Source organism: Anomalospiza imberbis, chromosome 5, assembly GCF_031753505.1.
Source record: "Anomalospiza imberbis isolate Cuckoo-Finch-1a 21T00152 chromosome 5, ASM3175350v1, whole genome shotgun sequence".
NCBI classification, from domain to species: domain Eukaryota; kingdom Metazoa; phylum Chordata; class Aves; order Passeriformes; family Viduidae; genus Anomalospiza; species Anomalospiza imberbis.
The window spans coordinates 68,547,069-68,572,360 of record NC_089685.1 but is presented as its reverse complement, the minus strand read 5'-3'; the positions used below and the strand labels follow the sequence as shown (position 1 = coordinate 68,572,360).

Here is a 25,292-nt window from a genome sequence, read left to right as displayed (position 1 = left end):
CCCCTTCTCCTCAGCTTTTTGCACTGTTTTCTTAAATCAGAAAAAAGCCCCAGGAGATGTAAAGGACTGAGGTCTTAATCCTGATAAAATGTAATTATACTTTTCATAGGTAATCTTTCATATTGGTAAAAACCAAATAAATGCCTGACCCAATGTTGCACAAGAACCAAACTGTAAAGAGAACAGAAGAAGCTCCACTTCCCACTTTGTTCCCCAGCTGCCTTTTCAGATGTCCTCTATGTCTCATTTATCTGTGTTTCCATAGACAGTGTGAACTTTGTGACTTCAGAAGAAGACTGGATGAGTGAAAGCAAGATGAACATTTCAGACCTGGCTCCTTAACAACTAAATCCCTGAAGAAGTCTCTATCCAGTTCCTCAGTTTCTTCTTCTAGACTTCCAGAGCAAAACAAAGCCATGCTCTTTACAAACAGGTGCGAGTGCTCATAAAATAAAACACAGCATGATCCAACTTGACATGAAAATTTTTTTTTCCCACTGTTAGCTGTCAGACACTGGACCATCTTTCTTTAGACTGAAGGGTTCTTCTCTTACATCAAAGGAACACAAAAAGCTTAAAATCTTACTCATTTCCCTCTGTACCATTGCAATGCCAAAGGTTTGATCATTTTGTTACTTAACTGAGTAAATGTTGGCCATCTTTCCTCTTCAGTCACAACGGCTGTCCTCTTCAGTCACAAAAAGTCTGACTTTTACAATTATTGTATCATCTGCTGCCATCTCCTGAAGAAACACAGCTTGAACTTTGGAGAAAGGCAGGGAAATGGAGATATCCACATTATGAGCTTTCTACTGGTCAGTTCTGCCTGTCAGTCCCAAAGAAAATGTGTAGCCTGAAAGTTCCAGGCTGGTAGAGTCTGAGAATTTAGAAAATAATAATATGGGACCTTTACATCCCTCTGATTCCATTTCTCTCCAATTCGAATCCATGGTGTTTGTGGCAATTGCTACCACACACAATAGGGGCTGCTGGTTCCACTGCAGCCCGGGGAAGGAACTCTTATCAGCATGAGCACAACAGCAGAGCAGAGGAAATACACAGAACTCAGGCTGCACAAAGAGCACCTGATTTAATAAGGCTGTTCTAACATGCAAAGGCATAGACTTGTGCCCAAGGGATGGACTGACAGATTTCACGTTTTGAATACCTGTATTTAGCTCTACACTACTGTACTGCTGTTTTTGCAGCCCAGCAGATGTCTACAAGCAAAAGACATCAATTAGTTGAAGAAGGAAGAACCTAGGGAGGAAATTCTGCTCTCAAAATAAAATAAGTTGACAGAAGAAGAATGCTACAGAGAGGGGGAAAAAAGCAAAAAAATCAAGAAAGAAAAATGCACAACAAAACCTAAACAAACCCTGCTTGGCCCAGTGACCCAAAGACATGCCAGTAAGATGATCCTGACCACAGCCTGAAATGACTCCATATCTATACTTACATAAATCTCCCTTTTTGTGCTGGTGTATCAGCTTTACTTTACCAGAAATAGAACTACAAAAATAGATCCATAACCATATATAAACAATTTTTTCTTCCGCGCTCCTCCAGTTTTTAAAAATCATTTTAAAATCATACAGCTATTTTTAAACTAGATTTTTGCAGCTTAACTGGCCTAGCATATCAAAACAATGTAGTCATCAAGAGAGTTACAAAGATAGAGGAACAAGCACATTATGAAAGAATGGCAGATGGTATTATTGTCAAAATGGAAGTGAAGTGGTGGTCAAGTCTAACAATTCATTGAAAGCCACATCATGCCTGAACTTTCACACATGAAGAACACAAGGTTTAAATGTCTTAGTTAATTTTTAAAATATTCTACTGATGCATAACAAGCAGAACCCACAGATGCTCCCCAGAGCAGGGGAAATCCACATGCTTTCCTGGGGAACTAAACATATGTATTTGCTAAGATCAAAACTGTTTCTAGAGAAGCTGTCGAATCTGACAAGATTTCACACAAGAATTATACCGATGTAGGTCAATTGCCTTCACCAAATTACTCCCAACTTACATTATTACAAATGAGATCACAATGCCATTTAGTCGTCAATGGAAGTAAAATCCAACCCATAAAGATCCATCTGCGCTTGAGTATTCAGCAGAATGGAAGTGATGAATCACACTCTTGCCCTAAGAGTGACACAAAGGAGCAATCAGCTTGAGCTGATGTTCTGGCACCAGTTAAGAACACGCTCGTGACTCCCCATGTTCTGAGTTCCTCAGTCCTTGAGATGAAGCTCCCATAGTTTGCAGCAGCATAAAATACAGTCACTGATGATATTCAGAGCGCCTCACATCCAAAAAAAAAAATCTTCAGAGCACACAAAAAGTGTTTAAAAATAATTTTACTAGTCACAATTGACATTTGAGTTAAAGCTTCATTTTGAATTAACACTGCACCGTACTTTGAAACCGGAATTGAAAAATGCTATGTGAAATGATTTACTATTGTAAGAACTTGGTCAGAATATGAATATGAAAAGGTTCAGTGAGATGTAGCATGACCATAAATTGCTGAGCTACCAGTTGTATGTTACAATTACAGAGGGGCTGCACAGCAGGCAGCACAGTGAAACCCAAACCATAGTTTGTTAGCTCAGTACTTCTTCCAGGAGAATAATGGAAACTGCTGACCAGCTTTACTACATCTGCTCTTATCCTAATTTCTTCATGAAGTCCCATTGGATTAGTAACTACAACTGATCAACTGATTTGGCATGAGCTCAATTGCTGGCACTATGGCAAGTAGGACAACTAAAAGCTGGGCTACACTGGAGTGAAGGACCAAATTGCCATGTTTATATAGAATTTTAACTCTTTAAAGCATTGCAAAATATTGACTAATCCATTTTTAGAGTATCCATGAAGACAGAAAACAAGATCTTGTTCTTTATGCTTGAACTCAACCTGACTAAGTCACAGGGATCTTGGAAACTTTGTAGCAAAATCATACTTTTGGAGGCAGGACGAAAGGTGTTTTCAAATAAAGCAGGGTGTCAGGTCAATCCTGTGCTAGGAAATTAAAAGGTGAGTTGGTGGCTGCCTTGCAGTATTCCTGGATGTTAACATTCTCCTCTCTGTCCATAATTACCTCTGAGAAGAAATGTTTAATGGACCTCACAGAAAAGTAGCTTCAACTCTGTAGCTTAAAAAGAGTTCTGTGGCTTTCTAAAAGAAAAATTTAAGCTCCACGCCAGCTTCCACCTACTTTTTGTCTTTCTTTATATACTCAGTGCTCCAGCATACAAAAATATTCTCTTCTTCATAGATCAAACAAGACATTTCGAAGTGTTAGGCTTTTCAAAGACAAAATGAATGGTAGACCATGGGGGTCAAGAGTAAGGGGTAAAAGGTAAATCACAATTGGACTCCCAGTTAATTTGCTGTTTCCTGAAAGCCATGAGTAAGGAAAGCTACACCACTAAGGCCATCTTTTCCAAGCTGGTGGAGCCAGATAGTGTGATGTGATGGAGTTAGTTTGAACCTTCTCTTGACTAATCAAGAGTGCTGCTTCACTCTGGTTTGGGGAAGAGGACTGCAAAGCCAAGATCTGTCATTCTAAGGAAAGATGAAGAAAGAATTTCTCCCTGTTCAGACAGGATTTAGTTTTTATAGTCAGTAGCCAAAGTTCTAGGCAGACTTTTATCTTCAAATTTTTATTTAACAGAGTTGTCACAGTATTGTGAATACCTGTCTTCAAAATGCATTCAAATTTGCATTTTTTATTTGAAGTTGTGGATCATTGCTCTGTGGGCACTTCTCTTCCCCCTAAACTCTACTCTTAGATAATATTTGAAAGGTCAAAGCAATAACTCACAAGTCATTTCTTTTACTCCCTGACACAATTTAGCACTTTACAAAGAATGTGCAAGAGTTCATTTCACTGAGCTGAAAAAACACCACAGTGTGTTACACCCTTTTCCTGCACTTCAGAAGAGAAATTTAGGATATTTCTTTACTCTTTCAATCCCATCAGTGTAGGATTTCTTAAAAAAGGAAGCATTTCCAAACAACCCAGTTTTGGTTACAATCTTGATGCTGGAGCTTTAACAATTGCCACCACTTTCAAATCACTTGGGCCGCATCCTAAAGGATTTACATTCATTCAGGTAAAATGCTAATCAACCTAAATAGTGACCTCAGATCAATAAGAACTTAATGATTTCACAGACTGTTGCTTTTCATTTTTAATAAAGATGGATTTTCAAGTCCACATAAGTTTCCCTCACAGGCAATCAAGGTAACTTTTGATCCTAAATAATCCAGTTTTTAATTGTAATCTACTTCTAGAACACACTTTTATCTTAATATATCTTACGTTTTTGGTGATGGAATCCCCATCTATCTTCCCTTAGTAAGCAAAATGATTTTTCTAATACCATTTGTTTTTGTTTTAATTTGAGAGATCTCATCTCTATGGCTTGTGTTCCGATATTTGGTATAGTCTCTTCTTTAACAAACAGTAATTCAACTTCGCATTCTTTGCATTCTATAACTACAAAGAATACAGAATTTTTAAAAAATAGTTTTCTTTATAATATTTAGTAACACAAAAGCCACTCCAAAACCTAGACTGCAAGAAAATATTTTCAGCTCAATTACATTATAATTTCATGCAATTTCTATTAACAATATGAACTAAAATCTGGTTTGGCTTTTCATACTGAAGTGGTACATCTGATCTTCTCAGGCACAAATGCTATTTTTAAATAAAAAACTGCTTCTATAAATATTCAGCTTCAAACACCCATAATTCAGTTTCTCTTTTTTTTACATCTAGAATTGCAGCAGGGCCTTGGAGAGGTTAAACAACTACAAAAAACCCTAACATCCACTTAATGACTGCTAGTAGCATTTCCCCATTTTCAAAGCAGACTGTCCATAATGCAGAGGACAAGACAAGGTCACTAACAAACATCAGTGAACTGTGTCTGCTTTTGCAAGTTCCACATAAAAACAGTGCATCCCTAGGAACACAAAACAGACATAATAGACTGGTTCGCATCAGAACACACACTAACACAAGAAGCTAATCATCTTTTGATTGCAAGAGGCTCTGGCTCAATTATTTTGCAACACTAGAGGCAGTCTCCTTTGTGTAGGGTTAAAAGAAAGTAAAAAAGTTGCTTGGTGGCTTTAAGCAACCAGAACTAATGCCAGGATCAAATTAAGCTCTTTGTAGACATAACTAAAAGGCTGCATTTGGCTTGCTACCATCTACACATTTGGCAGAGCTGCACCCAAAAAACTACAATGCACATCATGAAGACATCACCAGCTGAATTATCCTCTCCCACCAGAAAACACACATGCAGCAGGGTGGGAATGAAGCTGTTTTCCACCACTTTATTTCTTCTGAATGTAAAAAAGTGATTCCAAGAGGGATCAAGGTACCACTTACCTGCAGCTGTGTGTACCACAGGATATCCAAAAAAGCAAAAGCACGCTGCACTGCCCTCTCTACATAACCTCCCTTCAGCTCTGAACAGGGAATACACTCACCAAGTGACCTGAGCCATGTGCTCCCCCATAAAGTGCAGGGGAAAACCACGTGGGCACCATGAACTCAATGGGTAAAATGTCAGCCTGTGAGAGGCCAACACGTGGAAGTTACTACAAGTGGTACAGAAAGAAGGTGCTCCTGAATAATTGACTCCCATAATAACAAAATATCCAGGAAAAGAGTTCTGTCACCCTGAATACCTGAGTGACAGTGACTACTGAATCCTCAGAGAAAGATTAATGACCTCTGAAATACTCAAAACCTTTGTTATTGGACACTTGCTGTCATTGAGTTCCAAAGGATAAGCCAGAGTACACCTTAAAATACACTATATTTAAATAAGAAATTTACCAGCTGTCCCAGCTTCCCAACCCACCCAACCCTTGCCCTCCTCAAAAAAGAAGAAAAAAACATGCAACGTATTTTACTTTTGTTTCTTCCATACTTTATACAGTTTAAGGTATCGATTTATTGCATCTTCTGCATATTTTCCTTGTGGTTTTTCATTCTTATCCCTCCTTAGCTTTCTGGGTTCAGATCAGATTTAAAGTACCAGAAAGAGAGAAAGACAATTTCTTCAGTTTCTTTGGTTTCAAGACATATTTTGATTAAGCCAAACTGTCATGTCCTCCGCCCTTTACTTCCCACCACTACACAGAGTTAGTAAGGATGTTTGTACTGACATCTTCCCACCTTTTTCTTCCTGTGGCACCATGGAAGCTGGTGTGCTCCCAGTTAAGGGTGGAAAGAGTAGATTTGTAAGTGCAGAATAATTTATTATTGTAGCTTACAGAAAAAGGAACACAGGCTTGACATGTCCTTGCTAAATTCTACATGAGGGAAACAATGTCACTTACATACAGCACCGTCAATATTTTGACTGGCAAACTTGCTAAATACTGGAAATATTTCTGAAATAATAATTCACATTATTTTTTTGCCAGCAGAAAATTGTCCATATGTGATATATTAGGTATCTTCAGGGGTATTTCATTAAAATGGGCAAACCTGTGAATGTAAAGAGGGTAATAACCTCACCAAGCTACATAAGTGCATTAGAAGCAGAAGGTAAAAATGATTGTAAAGGCAGAATGGCACTGGTCATTGCAACAAGAATCCAAAGCAAAATATAAGCAAACAGTATCAGTATGGATTTAAAAAAATATATTTCTAAAAGCTACAGGCCGACAGATAAAACACATTAAAAATTTTCCTCTTGAAATTTTTTTTCATGCGTGTCCGTTTAACTTAAAGTCAACAGACTCTCTTTAAAGAAAGGGCACCAAGAGAGTCCTCTATTAGAAACTATCCATAATTATTTCCAAATTAATCTTTGCCTTGAGAAGCATTTTTCTAGACCAGATATCACAGGTTTTCCCATAGCCAGACCAAAATGATGGAAGTGAATATCTAAACTACTTGATTCACTTGCCAGACACCTGGGCAGGACATGCCCAGGCATTACCTGGGAATATGAAGGGTAAAAAAATACATAAATTATTGCCACTAACAAGTTTTTTGTGACTGCACAAACAGTAAGAGACCTAAAAGTTACTGAAGTCACAGGGCCATACTGACCTCAGGCATCCTAAACAAAAATGGAACTATTACGGAATCCCTAAACCTGCAGTTTCAAAGGTTACCAGAAAAGACTTGGTAAATTATTTCATCTCTAACCTCAAACATGTGTTGCTTCTTCACTCATTCACACTGACCAAATGCAGCCTTTCCCACCCTATTTTTATTTAAAAATAAGATGAATATAGTATTTCTGCATCTCACTGAGGTATTTGTGAAGTTGTTTGAGACCTTGTAATGAAAGAACTGAAAAGCCACATGAACTACAGCGTTACTAAATGGTACCCTGTCATTTGATTTTCATTTAAAAATAACCCCTCTTTAGCACAATATAAGTACAAGGCAGCACTACTACAAGACATTCTTTTCAGTTTTCAATAACAAAGTTTTAACTGTTTGGATTGAAATTTCTCAGGGTGGAAGTTGAATTTATTCTGCAAGTTTATGGAGAAAAAAAAATCAGTCATTTTTAAAAGAAATGCTTTATCCTACAATATTAAAAAATTCAACTCCCAAAGAAAATGGGTAATAAATGCTTCAGAGCCAGGACTTGCAATCTGACAAGCAACGTTGCCCAGATTTCAAGGCCTTCTGTCATGTACATGATTTGAATCTTGTTGAGTTGAAGTTCCATAAAAGAATAGTGACTTCCATATGCTCAGTATGGAAAAAGAACAAGCTATAGGGCCAGAACCACTCCAGAACACAAGAGGCACTGAACCTAAAACTAACTGGGACTTCACCCCTGGAGCTCTACACTCTCCAGCAGGTGTAGCCTCTCTTTTCTCCTCAGGGCTGACATAAGAGTATGATCACCTACACTTGTTATCAGTTTCTCCTGTTTTCCAAATGGTAAAGTAAGGAATATGAATTCTAATAAACTGTGCAGTAAAACAGTTTTGTGTATTCAAATTTGGGGGTGGCTGAAAGCGTGTCTTTCAGGAGGTGCATACCAAGAAAGTGATATCCAAAAGACTGTGTGAATGATACAAGAATTAAGCCTCTGTGAGTAACACCATCATTCTGTTTTCATGGAATTATAATATTTACATTATGTTCAAGTACTACTTCCAGACAGAACCCCTGGAATACCTTACTTCTGTGATATTGATTTCTCTTCTCTACTTTTGGAACTAAAAGACTGTGTAAAGAGGTTGGATTTATACTGAAACCCCTTCCCCTGGACAAAAGGCATATCTCTACGGTGAACCACTCTGCTATCGCTGTAACCCCCAGCAGGAGTCAGAGTCCTTGCTGATGAACAATAGAAAAGAGCAGGCTGAACATAGTCTTCCAAACTATGATGCCATGGCCATTTGGAGACAGTCACCCCGTCATTTGGTACTCCAAATCAAGCTGGAATCCTCCTTCCTAGGCAAGAACTTGTTGATGGTTCCATGAAGGTGACTAAGGAAAATTAATTCTCCATCAGAGTGGGACAAAGGCTGTTCTTGCATTTACTTCTCTAACAAAATGCCTTGATGCCAAATGCAAAAAAAAAGTTGAAAAAAAAGTTGGGAATTTGGGCCTTGGAAGACAGAACTCAACTTTTACAATCATCCTCAAACTGTGATTTTCCAGCTGCAGATTATCAGCTGTTCTTCTGGGACACTAAATACCTCTATGAGCCCAGACTTTCAATCACCTAATTATTCTGTCTTATTTTTCAGTAATCTGTTGTTTTCCTTGTCCTTTGGTAGGATAAGGAAATGTCCTACTTTTTGACGGTGTCCTCATGAATGCTGTATCCTCAAAAAGGGGAGGAAAAAAAAAACAACCCAACCATGTGGAGAACTTCCAATCATGAACCTGTGCCTATTGATGGTGCACAGTAAGAGCACAGAGAATGCTCTTCCCATTTTATAACCTGCTGCACTTTCATGTTTGTAATATTACAAGGAGTATTTTTTTAATTGAAAGGTTTTTTATGAAGCTTTATACCAGTTGAAACATGCAATAGCTTGTACTATATCACATCCCTATTTAATCTCTGGGGATGTAACATATAGGTGTCTGGCTGACTCATTTTCCCATATGACAGCTTTCTGATGCCCTGGACAGTCATAAACTTCTGTTTTCAAATCATACAAAACATTTCCTCCCCTCATTTGCTTCCCTTTGCTTTGTTTAGAATGATTCACTGAAACAAAATTATTATTTTCATAAGGCATTCATTTCTTTTCTCATACAAGACATGAAATAATGCATTAAATTCAAATATATGCATAAGAATTGGATGTGATCTGAAGACCCTTTTCTAACCTAATTTAACAAAGGTTACTAACTGCTTTGAACATGTGTATGAGAACATTCAAAAATCCTAATAGTGTGCTGGGCCTGCATTCCAAAAAGTCATCTTGGTGCCTCCTTCTAACCCCTTTCCCTGGAATAATGCTCTCTGATACACAGCTCAAAAGTCCATGTATCAGAGACTGGGCAGCAATTGACTCTCAACTGTACAGTCAGTTCACTTCCCCAGAACAAACAGCAATACCTGCTCCTATTAGCCTTTTTACTCTCCTGAGAATCTTTATGTAATGTTGCATTAGTAGCCTTTACTAAATTAGAAAACCAAAAGGGAAGATAAATCAATATGAATGTACGTTTGCTGATATTGATTTTTCCTCTCATAGTCAGCATGGGAATATTGTGGCTCCTATTAATACAAGGAGTGGAAGTGCTTTAAACTGTTCTGTTTGGATAATTACACAGTAGTTTGAGAAACTTATTCAAACTTCTTCAGCTTGTAATTTTGAACTAGACGCTTCATGAAATCAATTCCTTCTCATAAATAATCATGTTAATATGTTGATGACAATTTCTTGATGTGGCTTATCAAGAAGATAACTAGGAAAGGCAGTCAGCCTGGTATTCATAAAAAAAGGATGAGGGGCTAGAAGATGTGAAAGTCAAGGGCAACAAGGCTGCAACAAACACAGCATTCTGCAGTTCAGCATCCTGGAAGAAACTGAGCAAGAAAAATATTGGAGTCACAACTTTGGAATTCGGACTATATTTCAGATTGTTTAGGAATGGGCTGTGGGGCATCCCACAGAACGCTGCCTTGTAGGGCTGAGTGACCCAGAGCATGTGGCTGGTCCTCGTGGACCCTCTTTTGAGTGCACACGAACAGGTCAGTCTGCCAGGCAAGAGGGAAGCCAGCGTGGCAGGAAGCCAGCACAGATGAACAGGGAACTCCCATCTCAGATCAAGAACATGAAGATGGAAGGCCAGTGCCAAAGCTCAGATGTAGCTGGAAAAATTGAGAGATTAAAGGGCAGGAGGGCTTCTGTAAGTACATTGGCAGCAAAGGGAAGGCTGGGAAGGATATGGCCCCACTGCTCAGTCTGGCAGGAAAAGCAGTGGAAAAGGACATTGATAAGGCTCAAGTACTCCATGACTGGTTTGCCTTACATCTTTTTCTGGTTTTTACTTTTGGTTTTGGTGAGGGGAGGGGTTGTTTGGGGTTTTTTGGGGGAAGGGGTTTAGTTCCTGGTAAGGTTTGTCTTTGGGCCTTCAGAGTCTCGAAGCCCCAGGTCAGTCTCTGGGGACTGGTGCATATAAGCCAGTGGGACGTACCCAGATCCTTGGAACAACATGAGCTGCATCTGAAGGTGTGGAGAAAGGTGGCCAATGTCACTGTAAAGTTGTCCTCTCATTTTTGAAAGGCCACGACTGTCAGGTGAAGCTTTTGATGAACAGCAAGACAAACACCATATCCATCTCCAAGAAGGAGGAGCCAGGGAGCTCCTCCTGGAAGGCAGTCAACATAACTTCAGAAAGACCATGGAGTAAATTATCTTAGAAGCTATATCCTAGCAGACAAAGGATAAAAAGGAGCAGCCAGCTTGGAATTACCAAAAGCACAGGATGCCCCACACACCTGACTATTCTATGGCAAGATCACTGGCTCTGTGGACAAGGGGAGGATAACTGGGTGATATTTACCTTGACTTTAGCAAGGCCTCTGACAGCTTCCCATACAACTTTGTAGCTCAGTTGCAGAGCTGTAGATTAGGTATGGAAGAAAGATGAAAATTTCCCTGCACTGCCACAAATCACAAATGCCAAACCCTGCACCTGGAATGGAATTATCCCATGCATCAGCAGAGGCTGGGAAGCAGCTTTGCAAAAGAGAGCCAGGTGTCCTGGTAGACATAAAGCTAAACACCAGCAAGTAGCACACTTTAGCTGTGAAGGAGGCCAACCACATCCTGGACCCACTCACCAAAAATGTTGCCAGCAGGTCACAGGGGAGTCATTCTGAGAGCCCATGAATGGAATGCCCCATCTAGTTTTTGGCTGCTCAGTACAAGACACTGTAATAAGAACAAGTCCAGAGCCTCTAAGAGAATTAGGGGGCTGAGGCACGCACTGAGTGAGTGCAGGCTGAGAGAACTGGGTTTGCTAAGCTTGAAAAAGAGACAACTAAGATAGACCTTTTTGCTGTCTTCAGGTGTTCAAGAGGAGGGTATTAAGCAGTTGGTGCCTGTCTCTTATCAGAGGTACATAGCAAAAGGATGACAAGTAGCAGACAAGTCATAAAGGAGGAAATTTCAATCAGACACAAATATTTTTTTTTTTTATTATGAAGGTAATAAAACACTGGAATAGGTTGCCCAGAAATGTTGTGAAATCTCCATTCCCATTGCGAATACTATAGTTTAAGTAAAAGATCTGTTAAGAAACACTGTTACAGAAAAGGCAAATTTGGGATCTTTTTCTTGTTATTACTATAGCAGTTGAAGTACAATATTCTCATTCACAGAACAAAGATCACATTCCTCAATACCACAGGACAGCTCAAAATCAATGCAGCTACAAAACTAATCTGGTTATCATTCTCTCCTAGTATAGCAAGATAGATTTGTCATGTGAAAGGAAAAACCCATAAGTCAGGCAATCTTTTTCACTTACACTGAATGAAAATGGAGTAATCACTGATGGAGTTAATGCAGATGAGAGGAAATCAAACTTCAGAGAAGCTTTACACCATTTCATTGCTTGAAATTTTTAGTGATAAGTAAAATGACCCTGTCTCTTCTTTTGGGCCTGTGTTTTGTTTTTTGTTTGTTTGTTTGTTTTTGTATACAATCACACATACATATACTACCTAAAGCTCAGACAAAACAGCTTGGTTTATATAATTTTGGAAAACTCCCTCTATATCCTAAACCACATTTCAAACCACTGTCTCTATGCACATACTTTTATGATACGACTTTTAGGATAAAATGAAACTGCTATTTGTCAGCTGGAGTTAATGATACTTAGACATTTGAAAATGTTAGACCACATCATCTCTCTTGGAACTGTACAAAGGGCTTCTATGTCTTGTGGCAACTGTTGCCAAGTAGTAGGGAAAACAGAGATGCTTTCTAGCAGGCTTTATCATTTCATAAATTCTTCCTCAATCATTACAACATTTTTCTTGATGGTCAATCAACTTCTCCTACAATTGTTAAGTCTACATCTCTTTCTTGCTTGAGAGAAAATGTCTGCTGGTCTGTATCCCACAGAAACCCCTCAGAGACAGAGAGACAGAAAATCTATGTGATGCTGTATCTGCTTTCCAATTGCTCAGTGCTGCATGAGGGGAGACTCTCCATAGGTTCTGTTCTGTAGGAGCAGCCACTTCCAACTAGGTCACGTCACAACCAGCAATTAAAGTGACCTAAAAAATGGTCATGGCAGAAGGACAGTTCTTGGTAATGACAGCACATTATTTACCCGTCCCTGTGCTCAGCATTTCCTTCCTTCAAAACACTCCTGGTTTTGATGGAAAGAAACACTCTATTTCCAGTTGCATTATCTACCTGAATTTTCCTTCCTCCAGCCCCACACAAGTCTGTCCTCTCTATTTAATTTTGTTCCTAGCAGGTGTCCCATTCTGGTGGCAAACCTCCTTCAGTTTCGCTTGCATACCAATCCTGCCTTCCCAATCATGCCTTGTTCCACTTCAGCCCTGCCTCCTGTAGTCCATCCCAAGCTTCCTGGTCCTTCTGTCCCCTCGTGACACCAGCTGTGATTCGTGCATCCCACCTGCCCAGTCTGGATGTTTCTGTATTGCACCAACAATGACACAACACTCTCAGGAGTTTTCTTCCAACCCTCGCCTCCCCTTTTATGATCATGTTGAGCAACACTTTCAGACTCCCCTTTCAATCTGAACCCTGCAATTCTGAGAGCACCATGAAATGCTGTTATCAGCTGACCTGTTAATAACAGAACTCCCTCAGAAGCCATGTAAAACAGCTGCAGAAGGATCTTTCCTTAAAGCTGAGTAGCAAGTCAAAAGTAAATGACAAAAGCCCCCAACAAAAATGAACCTGATTTAGTTGTACACACTCTTGGTGGGTTTACTAGTGCTTCAATGACACAGCAATTTCATTGTCGATAAGGAAGCAAGCTCAGCTCAATAATATAAGATGAATTTAGGATGATAATAAAATTAACAGATTTGGGCAAAGCAGCATGAAAAGTAAGAGGGGGGAAAAATAAGAAACCCTGTCCTGTTACTCCTTATGGAAGCTTTCCTTTGAAAAATCCATGCAGTTCATGTTTCTGTCAGGCGAGGTAATATGCCTGTAAATTTAATCTGACAGAAGAAGCAGCACAGCATCAGCAAAAAATGACAAAATCAGATTGTAAGAGGAGGAGAGCCAAATGCCTTCACAGCTCTCAGAATCTACCGAGGGAAACAAATTCACACAACTGTAATAAACCTAGACTCAGACACTCACTGGAGGTTTGTGGTGCTAATACCTTTAGTTTCCACTTCAAAATCTCATTCAAAAGTGCTTAAATCTTGTATTGACTGCCTGATGGAAGGTGCCTTTGCCTAAATCCAACCCTTCTAAAAACCAGGGATAGACTGCATTTATTGTTTCCAAGGGCAACACTTCAAATGTTACCAAGTTTTGTTTTCTGGTTCAGTTACACAAATTTGAACTCCTTTTTCTACAGAGGCCTTTCTTCTCATTATCGCAGACCCTAAAGCAACACAAATAAAGCCCAAAATGCAGGTTTAAAATAAAAATGAAATATTTTTACTCTTCCGGAAGCTGCAAGTAATTGCATTTAAAACATAGAGGTAATTGTTGATCCTTATTGCAACATGCTGCATAACAAAAGGGGAAAAAAAGTCTATTTTCAGTTAGAAAGGAAGCTTACTTTAAAACAAATATTTTCTTCATATTTTCTAGTGAAATAAAGCCAGTAACAAATGAAAATGATCACTTAAGTTGTTGTGGCAAAATCATGCTATTAAAGGTTAGGTGATCTTAACTTAAAAGACACTTAAAATAGCTTTTAAGTCTAATTGTAATTACAGAAGGTATATTTGTGAGAGCCTGCAGCAGCTCTGCCCACCTGGAGGAGCAGAGCTGAAACAGCCATTAGTAGCACAAGAATTTCCCCCCCAACAATATCCATGGGCAGCTATCAAAAATACAAAAGCATTGGGGGAATATTTAAGACAGAAACGTCACTTTATTTGCTTGATTTCTTTAACTTTATGGACCCTTCCTTATACTTATCTGCTCTCTGAAATTCAGTATTGTTGCAACACTCTTCATTCACTTATATCTAAAGCTATGAAATGCTGTATCAGTCTTTAACAAACACCAACATTCTTCATTTAAAAAAACAAACACGCCAACAAAACCCAAGAGGATACTTCTGCCAGCTGAGAAGGAAATAATGCAAATTCTCTTAATAAAGTAACACTGTAACAGCTGAAAGCATAAAGTTATTCAGAATTTCTACTTCCTCAATGAGCTCAAACAAAAGCTGATGGGAATGTTCAGAACTCACAAAAAGATATTTGGGCACCACAGGCACAGCTTCCCAGCACTGTGGATTTCTCTGCAGCAGCAGCAGTGGCTCTGTGATGACTCCATTCCCTTCACAGGGCAAGAGCTGCTCTGCCAGATGAGGCATAAAAATAAGGTCCTGACTTAGTGTAATTATCTAATGAAACTTTCCATACTAGGAATTAATTAAACAGGGACATCTTCTCTGTAACTGGTTGGAAAATACCTCTTTTAGAGCAACAGGTGTTTGATTCTGCCAAATTAAATGGCGATTACCAGGGAGATGTGGTTGGAAAGGCATTATCTTAGGGAAGATATAATTGCTACTGTACCTTATTAACCTATGGGAAATAGCAGGACTGCCTGATCCCCTTCAATATTTTAGTGGCTTGTCTAGCCAATAACTGAGCAAAGAATGAAACTGATGGCTCCAAACAGTTTATGTCAGTTTATCAGGATAGCAATAAGGCAATGGCTATCAATAATATTTTATTGAACTTTAGCACAGACAGTTGTGGTAACAAAATCACAGAAAAAAACCCCACAAACTGGCTCCAAATGGTTGCCTTCTCAGGATAAAATCTAGTGTTAAATTTTAACTTTAATTAAAGTAGCATGGGGGTGGAAGTAAAGGAATTTGTCAAGTTAAACCTTATGAGAAATGTTACTGCAGTTAGTGAATTCTGCTACATTAAATAAATAAAGAAGGAGGGAAAAGCCTTCTGTAAGTTTTGACAGTATTTTTTCTTTGCTCTAGCAGGGAAATCAACAATACATGTTTGGAATATTATCAGCATTAGAGACAGACTGGAGGATGAAATCTAGAATTTTATTAAGAGATCTGACAGAATCATACTTACAGACATATAGCTATAGAAGTCAGGCAAATTTTGGTGATAAAGGCAACACAACCAGGAAAAATATTCCACACACAAAATATTCCACACACCTTCTTTAGGTTTATCATATTCTCATTTCTGCTTACCTAAAGACACGACAGTGAAATCATATAGTCACTTAAAGCATTGAAAATCTAACCCTGATAAAAGTTTTTACTGATTAAATGTTCACAAGGAAGATTTTTTTTATTTTCCTGAATGACACTAGAATTCAATGCAATTATATTGGTATAGACTGTCCCTTCCACCTCCCAAAATAAGCCTTTTCCTTGTGTTAAATTTGTTTTTGCAGCTCAGATTATGCCCTCTGAAAAGTGACTGAAGGTAAATCAAAAAGAACTCTTCACAATTGCAATATGTACATAGGAAGTCAGAAAGGAAAAAACGTAGCTCTACTAATGATAGCAGGTATCTTCCCTCTAGCTCTCCCCAAGCTAAGCCACGGGCAGAAACTGGGCCTATAAAAAGGTAAAGCTCAGTACCTTCCAAATAAATGCATAGCAAAAGAAGAAGTAAAGAGTTATATTTTTGTGAAGTGATTATGATAGTAAGTCAGTCAAAGAAAAAAAAAAGTCTTTTGGTAAAAACCCAGGCTCTTACATGCAGGAAAAATTCAACCCTCAAAATCACAGTAAATTATAGTTAATATTTTATACACGGTATGTGTAATATCAGAATTCCAAATCCAACAATGCTGAAGAACACTGTCCCATTCCTGTGTGGACTAACACTGCAGAAAATCTCAAAACAGTCTCATAAACTTCACCAGAGAGCCACACTGCAGACAAGCACGTGCTTGCTAAGAACCTAATGTGCTGGGGTTTATCTGGGGGCAGGAGGGGAGCTGTTTAGAATTGGAATGAAAGCAGCCAGATTTAGTTTTAGTGCAGGGAGGGAGTATTTTAATAACAGCAACAGATGAAACCGTAATAGTCTGATCCTATCCTCAAGAAGGAACCTTCGGCAAGTAATAAATTACTAACAAAAAGACTAAAATTGTTTTAACCATTAGGGCTGGAGTTAAGAAGTGGTCTCAGAGCACAACCGAAAATTTCAACTTTCGAGCATGAGGAAAGTGTTCCAGTGCAAAGCTACTGAGAACCTTAATAAATGTGGGCTGAAAAGAGTACATATTTCAAGTTATTTGTGCCTGGGAAGGGATGCAGCCAGACTCCAGCACAACGCACAGGGCATTGGTTCCCAAAGGGCGAGAGGGGCTGAAAAACCCACATATTTCAGTTGTGCCTGGGAAGGGATGCAGCCAGACTCCAGCACAACGCACAGGGCATTGGTTCCCAAAGGGCGAGAGGGGCTGAAAAACCCACATATTTCAGTTGTGCCTGGGAAGGGATGCAGCCAGACTCCAGCACAAAGCACAGGGCATTGGTTCCCAAAAGGGGAGAGGGGCTGAAAAACCCACATATTTCAGTTGTGCCTGGGAAGGGATGCAGCCAGACTCCAGCACAAAGCACAGGGCATTGGTTCCCAAAGGGCGAGAGGGGCTGAAAAACCCACATATTTCAGTTGTGCCTGGGAAGGGATGCAGCCAGACTCCAGCACAACGCACAGGGCATTGGTTCCCAAAAGGGTGAGAGGGGCTGAAAAACCCACATATTTCAGTTGTGCCTGGGAAGGGATGCAGCCAGACTCCAGCACAAAGCACAGGGCATTGGTTCCCAAAGGGCGAGAGGGGCTGAAAAACCCACATATTTCAGTTGTGCCTGGGAAGGGATGCAGCCAGACTCCAGCACAACGCACAGGGCATTGGTTCCCAAAAGGGTGAGAGGGGCTGAAAAACCCACATATTTCAGTTGTGCCTGGGAAGGGATGCAGCCAGACTCCAGCACAAAGCACAGGGCATTGGTTCCCAAAGGGTGAGAGGGGCTGAAAAACCCACATCTTTCAGTTGTGCCTGGGAAGGGATGCAGCCAGACTCCAGCACAACGCACAGGGCATTGGTTCCCAAAAGGGTGAGAGGGGCTGAAAAACCCACATATTTCAGTTGTGCCTGGGAAGGGATGCAGCCAGACTCCAGCACAACGCACAGGGCATTGGTTCCCAAAAGGGGAGAGGGGCTGAAAAACCCACATATTTCAGTTGTGCCTGGGAAGGGATGCAGCCAGACTCCAGCACAAAGCACAGGGCATTGGTTCCCAAAGGGGGAGAGGGGCTGAAAAACCCACATCTTTCAGTTGTGCCTGGGAAGGGATGCAGCCAGACTCCAGCACAAAGCACAGGCCATTGGTTCCCAAAAGGGCGAGAGGGGCTGAAAAACCCACATATTTCAGTTGTGCCTGGGAAGGGATGCAGCCAGACTCCAGCACAAAGCACAGGACATTGGTTCCCAAAGGGGGAGAGGGGCTGAAAAACCCACATATTTCAGTTGTGCCTGGGAAGGGATGCAGCCAGACTCCAGCACAAAGCACAGGGCATTGGTTCCCAAAGGGGGAGAGGGGCTGAAAAACCCACATCTTTCAGTTGTGCCTGGGAAGGGATGCAGCCATACTCCAGCACAAAGCACAGGGCATTGGTTCCCAAAGGGCGAGAGGGGCTGAAAAACCCACATCTTTCAGTTGTGCCTGGGAAGGGATGCAGCCAGACTCCAGCACAAAGCACAGGGCATTGGTTCCCAAAGGGCGAGAGGGGCTGAAAAACCCACATATTTCAGTTGTGCCTGGGAAGGGATGCAGCCAGACCCCAGCACAAAGCACAGGGCACTGGTTGCCAAAGGGGGAGAGGGGCTGAAAAACCCACATCTTTCAGTTGTGCCTGGGAAAGGATGCAGCCAGACTCCAGCACAAAGCATAGGGCACTGGTTGCCAAAGAGGAAGACCTACCATGCTGCAGCACTGAAGGCACATGCCCAGGAACATGTGGAGCATGGGTAATCAAGCCTTGCTGGATCATTCTGGCTCCACCAGAGCAACCTGCTGCTCCCAGGAAAGCAGCATGCTGGAAGGCATCACACAAATGCATTTAAGTGGCCCTGGATGAGCAAGAGGAACTTAGGAGTGCTGCCTCAGCACTCTCTCCTCTAGCAGGGGCAGCAGTGGTGCCACCAGTCAGGGTGAGAAGGAAACTGTGGCAGTCTTTGGGAAGGAATCAAAAGGAAAAGGCAACTACCATGCAATAACAGCTCCTAAGGGGCTGGAGAAGGGGAAGTGAGGCAAATGAGGTGCTCAGCTCTACACTGGCTCAAGTGCTTTCTGCCGTTTATCAGAAAAGGTGCAGCTCAGAGGAAGCAGCGAGTGTGGGCAGGTAGGCAGGCAGCCAGGGGAGGCTGTGAGCTCAGCAGGGCTGTGAACACTTGTTTCTCACACAGTTCATTTCCCCCATCTGTCTGGTTCACACTGAGGCCACGCACACACCTGTGCCAGGCCAGAACCAAGGTGCCAGCAGGGCAGGACTGAATGCCTGGGACCTGGGGCAGGGCTTGCACATGCTCAGCATTGCCCCCAAATAAATCCACAGAAAATCACACGCTCGGTGCCAATAATTTGCTGGAGGAAGCATGCCTGAATCTTTAAAAGTGTCACAGATCCTTGAATGTGAAGGTTTAATAACTGCTTGAACAACCCTTGTGAAAATGTTCAGCATAACCATCTCTACATTTGTTATTAAAGGAGACCTTCAAAATGTCATGCTGCATGGATTTTGCCTTAAATTGGCCTGAGTATTACCTACACAAAATCCTTTTCTTGCCATATCAAAAGCAAGATGCAGTTTGGGTTTTTTAACAAAACAGTATCCAGGTAGGTAAAAGACAAAAAAAGTTACATTCTAATTATATACTTCATGAAATTATGACATTTTGAAAGCTAGAAAATGACTTTGTTTCATAAACAAAATTACAAAATCATTCAGACTCAATTTTACAATTGTCATGAACTACTGGATTACTGATTCTAAGAAAAAGAACCGTAGTTTAAGTAACCAATGTTTTTAAACTGTGACATTTTTGCTAAAATATCCTTAAGTTTTTAGAGAATTCACAGCGTTTCTCTTCTTAACAGAGTCTTGTTTCATTGGAAAATTTTTAGTCTGCTATCAAGTGATCCCATAAAGCAGGGCAGAACTAATGGCTTTATTAAGTATATTTACTTCAGGCTAAATGGAAGGAGCAATTGTATTCCACTTATGCAGGAAAACAGCTGAAACCCACTGAAGGTACCTCAGAGTGTAAAAGAAAATATAAAAAGGCCTCATCAGAAGCCTGACAGGTTCACTGACTCAAAATACAATGTTAGGGAACTGTCTGTCCAGCTGTGTGAGAAAGGGGCATGGGGACCTGGGAGGGAGATGGTAAAAAGCAGCAACAAACAGAAACACACAGCCAAAATATCTGACAGTCTGCTTCAAGAGATTTGAACTGGGGAGGAAAAAAAAAAAAAAGGAAAAAAAAAAAGCAGGGCATCTTTTTTAAAGTATTATTGTTAGAGGCAGGAAAAGCATCTGTAAAGGAAAAGTCAAGGAGTGAGGCTCCAAGAGTTTCACACTTCTAAGCTTCTAAGCCTTGCTGACATGTTTGGACTTTGTGTAAGCAGGGGAATTGCCAAGGGATTGAAGATGATGGTAAAGGGAAGCCCCCAGCACATGAGGAGGAATGTGCTTAAGGGTGCCTGGAAACTGTGAATTGAGAACTATTTAATCAGCAAAAAGAAACTAATACCCATCTTTTAATTATTTAAGCAAAAGCTGACTTATCTTTCCCACTTACTACTTTTTTTTTTTTCCTCTCTACTCTGGGTCATGTCCAGACCAAGGTCAGCAGTTTTCCTTGTCCACCATGAGCCCATGTATCTTCCTTGCTGTTACAGGATCTGTAGGTCAGCCAGAGCTCTGCAGTGGAACTGCTTAGAGCCATTTTCCTACCACAAGCATCACAAAAAAAACCACAGAATTCTAAACTCTAAAGCTGTATTTCATCACAGCCCCAAATGTAACAAGGTGGCTTTAGACAAGAAGGAAATGAGAGTAAGACAGATTATAACCAGAGTATGTTTCCTCTCCTAATAGATGCTTGCAGAGCAAGCTGTAGGTCCTTATTCTTAGTGATGCCATTTTTGGTGACCTTCTGGGATACAATAAAACTCTCCTAAGTCCCAAAAACCAGCCTTTCTTTCTGTCCTTTTTGACAACATGGCCACTCCTAACTCCACTCAAGAGACTCACTGTCCATACATTTAATTCTATGAATTCCCAGCTTGCTGTCTCTCAATTTTCTCCTATCCTCACTTCACACAATGGGAGTCTTTTACCTAGGCTTGCCCATGTGCTCTTGGAACAGATGCTACTGCTCGCTCTACCCCACCAGCTCCATCTGGCCTGAAGCAAGAAGAAGGGAAGAAAACACAACAGCAGACCCTCATCCCCTCTGTCCAGCTACTGTCCTTTCGAAAGTGTTGTGTCAGGAATATTGCAAACAATTAAGACAGCATCCACTACCACCACCTTGGTTCTTCCAGGGCATCCTGCTCTCTGGAAGTAAATATATCACACTACTGCTTCTGTACAGGGAAGGTGGTGGCTGCCTCCAGAATGGCTACGTCAGTCTGAGGTGATCAAGTAAAAAAAAATTGCTTTTGCAGAGGGTTCAGGCAGGAGGGTTAAGCAAATCTTTTCCATGGAAGTATGTACTGAGCTTATCTGCATGCCTCATAAAGCTCATGTATTTGCTGTAAACTGTCGGTACCAACAGATTAGTAATAAACATGTGTGTCTGGTGGGAAAAGGTGGCAATTGAATCCTTGGTCTTGTCCATCTGTTGCTTGCTGTTTGTGTAACTCCATATTATAGCATGCTTGTTTAGGTTTCAGCTGCTTGTTGCACATACGAGTGTATATATATATGTGTGTGTGTGTGTGTGTGTGTATTTATGCACACGAGGGCTGTGTGATGGTTTAGCGTGCAATGCTGCTCCCTTCGGCTGGGTGCAGGGGTGGGTGAGGGTTCTCCAGCAAACACGGGCTGGCTGTGCTCGGCGATCCGAGCCCGCTGCTCTCCCTGGCCCGGGGGGCTGGAGCCGGGCGGAGCCACTCCCGGATCCCTGAGCCCCTCCCGGATCCCTGAACCCCTTCCCGGATCCCTGAGCCCCTCACGGATCCCTGAACCCCTTCCCGGATTCCTGAACCCCTCCCGGATCCCCGAGCCCCCCACGGATCCCTGAGCCCCTCAAGGATCCCTGAGCCCCTCACGGATCCCCGAGCCCCTCACGGATCCCTGAGCCCCTCACGGATCCCCGAGCCCCTCACGGATCCCTGAACACCTCACGGATCACTGAACACCTCCCGGATCCCCGAGCCCCTCCCGGATCCCCGAGCCCCTCACGGATCCCTGAACACCTCACGGATCACTGAACACCTCCCGGATCCCCGAGCCCCTCACGGATCCCCGAGCCCCTCATGGATGCCGAGCCCCTCATGGATAGCCGAGCCGAGCCCCTCATGGATAGCCGAGCCCCTCATGGATAGCCGAGCCCCTCACGGATCCCTGAGCCCCTCATGGATAGCCGAGCCCCTCACGGATCCCTGAGCCCCTCATGGATAGCCGAGCCCCTCACGGATCCCTGAGCCCCTCATGGATAGCCGAGCCCCTCATGGATAGCCGAGCCCCTCACGGATCCCTGAGCCCCTCATGGATAGCCGAGCCCCTCACGGATCCCGAGCCCCTCACGGATCCCTGAGCCCCTCATGGATAGCCGAGCCCCTCATGGATAGCCGAGCCCCTCATGGATCCCGAGCCCCTCACGGATCCCTGAGCCCCTCATGGATCCCGAGCCCCTCATGGATCCCGAGCCCCTCAGGGATCCCCGAGCTCGCTGACACACGGGCTGGACGCGCTCGGTCCCGCTCTCTGCAGGGACACCAGCGCACCCACAGAGACGCGGAGCTGCTCGGTTCGGAAGCGACCTCTGGGGATCATCCCGTCCGACCCCCGCCCAGGCTGGGCCACCTGGAGCAGGTAGTACAGGAACGCCTCCAGGTGCGCTTGGAATGTCTCCGGGGAGACCCCACGGCCACCCTGGGCTGCTGTTCCAGTGCCCTGCCATTCTCAGTCTAAAGTTCTTCTACATGCTGAGGTGGAACACTTCGGGTTTTAGTTTGTACCCGCCGCTCCTCGTCCTGTGGCGGGGCGCTGCTGAAGTCTGCCACTTTCCCCTTGGCACCTGCCTTGGCGATATTTACACGTATTGATGAGATCCCTCTTAGCTTTCTCTTTCCTACAGAAACCTGGAGCTGGACTGAACAGGCGCAGCTCCCGCATGTCCCCTCCTAAAGGATGAGCCCAGCCGCAGCAGGAGCACCACAGCACTCGCAGGACAGGGAGGAGCGGGAGCCACGGGGCTCAGCCCGGCTGCTGGTGTCGTGCGTGGGACGGCGCGTCCCTGCGCCGCTGCGGACACACCGAGCGGCCCCGCGCCTCTCCGTCCCCGCCGTCCCAGCCCCGTCCCCGGCCCGCCCCTCGCCACCGCCCGCCATCCCGAGCGGCCGGCGCTCGGCGCTCGATTGCGGCGGCTGCTCCCGGGGGCGGCGCGGCTCGGCGGTGGATTGGCGGGGGCTGCGCGGCGGGCGCAAGATGGCGGCAGCGCTGGGCCGGGGGCTGGACATCAGCCTGGCGGCGCTGCGGCAGCACGACCCCTACATCAGCGGCATCGTGGACGTGGCCAGCCAGGTGGCGCTCTACACCTTCGGCCACCGCGCCAGCCAGTGGGTACGTGCGCGCCCCGCCCCCCGCGGCACGCCCCGCCCCTCCCGGTACGCCCCGCCCCTCCCGGTACGCTCCGCCCCTCCCGCGGCACGCCCCGCCCCTCCCGGTACGCCCCGCCCCTCCCGCGCCACGCCCCGCCCCTCCCGGTACGCCCCGCCCCTCCCGGTACGCCCCGCCCCCCGCCGAGGTGTGAGGGTGGGGGAGCGGGAGGGGCCCGCCCGTGATCCCGGGCCGTGTCCCCCGCCCGTGTCCCCCGCCCGTGATCCCGGGCCGTGTCCCCCGCCCGTGATCCCGGGCCGTGTCCCCCGCCCGTGTCCCCGGTGTGCCGCGCACAGCCGGCCTGGGCTCGCTGAGGAGCCCCCGGGTGCCCGGGAATGGAGCTCTGGGAGGCTGCAGGATGGAGGAGTTCCGCGACGTGCGGTGGAGGCTGGGGTTTAACCTGGGGCCGTGGGAGGCTGTGGTTTAATCTGGGGTACTGTAGGCTGGGGTTTAGCCCAGGCCATGGAAGATCGGGGTTTAACCCAGGGCTGTGGAGGCTGGAGTTTAACCCAAGTCTGGTTTCTATTCCAAGGCCATGGAAGACTGGGGTTTAACCCAAGTTTGGTTTCTATCCCAAGGCCATGGAAGACTGGGGTTTAACCCAAGTCTGGTTTCTATCCCAAGGCCATGGAAGTCTGGGGTTTAACCCAGGGCTGGTTTTTATCCCAAGGCCATGGAAGTCTGGGGTTTAACCCAGGGCTGGTTTTTATCCCAAGGCCATGGAAGACTGGGGTTTAACCCAGGACTGGTTTTTATCCCAAGGCCATGGAAGTCTGGGGTTTAACCCAGGTCTGGTTTCTATCCCAAGGCCATAGAAGACTGGGGTTTAACCCAAGTCTGGTTTTTATCCCACGGCCATGGAGGGTTGGGGTGTGTAACCCAGGGCTGGGGTTTAACTCAGGGCTCTGGGCTTCAGGCACTCCTCTGCCCTTCCAACACCTGTAACGGGACCCAAATATGTGCAAATGAATGGTGGAGTTAGCAGTGCTAAAAGCATTGTTGCAAGATGTACCGATGCAATTGTCTTGGGGAAACTCTAGGTAATAGAACATTTAGGCTCTTGGCAGGTGGTTCTTGATTTGCTGTAAGGGTGAGACTCAGGGTCTGTATTTGAATCTGCCCAAAAGCCCAATCTGCTTTGAAAAGGCCCAATCTGCCTTTTGTGTTGTTTTCCCCCATTTTTGTGCCAAACAACACCCCGGAGGGCAGGTGCCCTTTGAAAGCTCCTCTCTCTGCCTCTTGGCTGTGTGTTGTGCTCAGGTATAGCCTAGAATTAACCCAGTGCAATGTTTAGTGCCAGGGTGGTGTGCCTTCAACCTTTCCATATCTTACCTCAAACCCTGGGTGAGCTGCATGGTGACCCGTGCTAGCTCCAGCCTCTCACCCCCAACCCATGAAATTTGGTTTAGTAATTTTTTCCTGGCTTGGGTGAGAGAGGCGTAACTGATGGTACTGGTAAAAAACAGAGAAAAGGGGGCTCACTGATGGTAACCAAAACTCTGCCCTGTTTTCAACTTTCTTAATGTTCCTTTTCTTCAGGAGAAGACTGATGTGGAGGGAACGCTGTTTGTTTACACAAGGTGAGCACATTTTGACATACACAGGTGAAACCTGTGGATATGGAAAAGCTGGCCGGGATGGAGCGTGGCTAAATGAAATAAAGTGCTCCCCTTTGTTCAAGGGTGAAGAGAAACTGAAACTGCCAGAAGCAAATGTGGGAAAGAAAAC

General features: G+C 43.7%; 2 protein-coding genes across 36 annotated transcripts in view; one reads left to right on the top strand and one right to left on the bottom strand.

Moving 5' to 3' along the window:
• The window catches only part of CACNA1C (calcium voltage-gated channel subunit alpha1 C), a 457,310-nt gene that overhangs the window by 421,162 nt on the left and 10,856 nt on the right, over positions 1–25,292 (bottom strand). The gene's annotated exons all lie outside the window — the stretch shown is intronic.
• DCP1B (decapping mRNA 1B) overlaps positions 23,360–25,292 on the top strand; it is a 39,862-nt gene continuing 37,929 nt past the window's right edge. The window contains exons 1-2 of the mRNA XM_068191833.1: positions 23,360–23,528; positions 25,104–25,144. Of these exons, the coding sequence (XP_068047934.1) occupies positions 23,394–23,528; positions 25,104–25,144 (176 nt within the window). The 5' untranslated portion in view covers positions 23,360–23,393. The remainder of the gene's footprint in view (positions 23,529–25,103; positions 25,145–25,292) is intronic.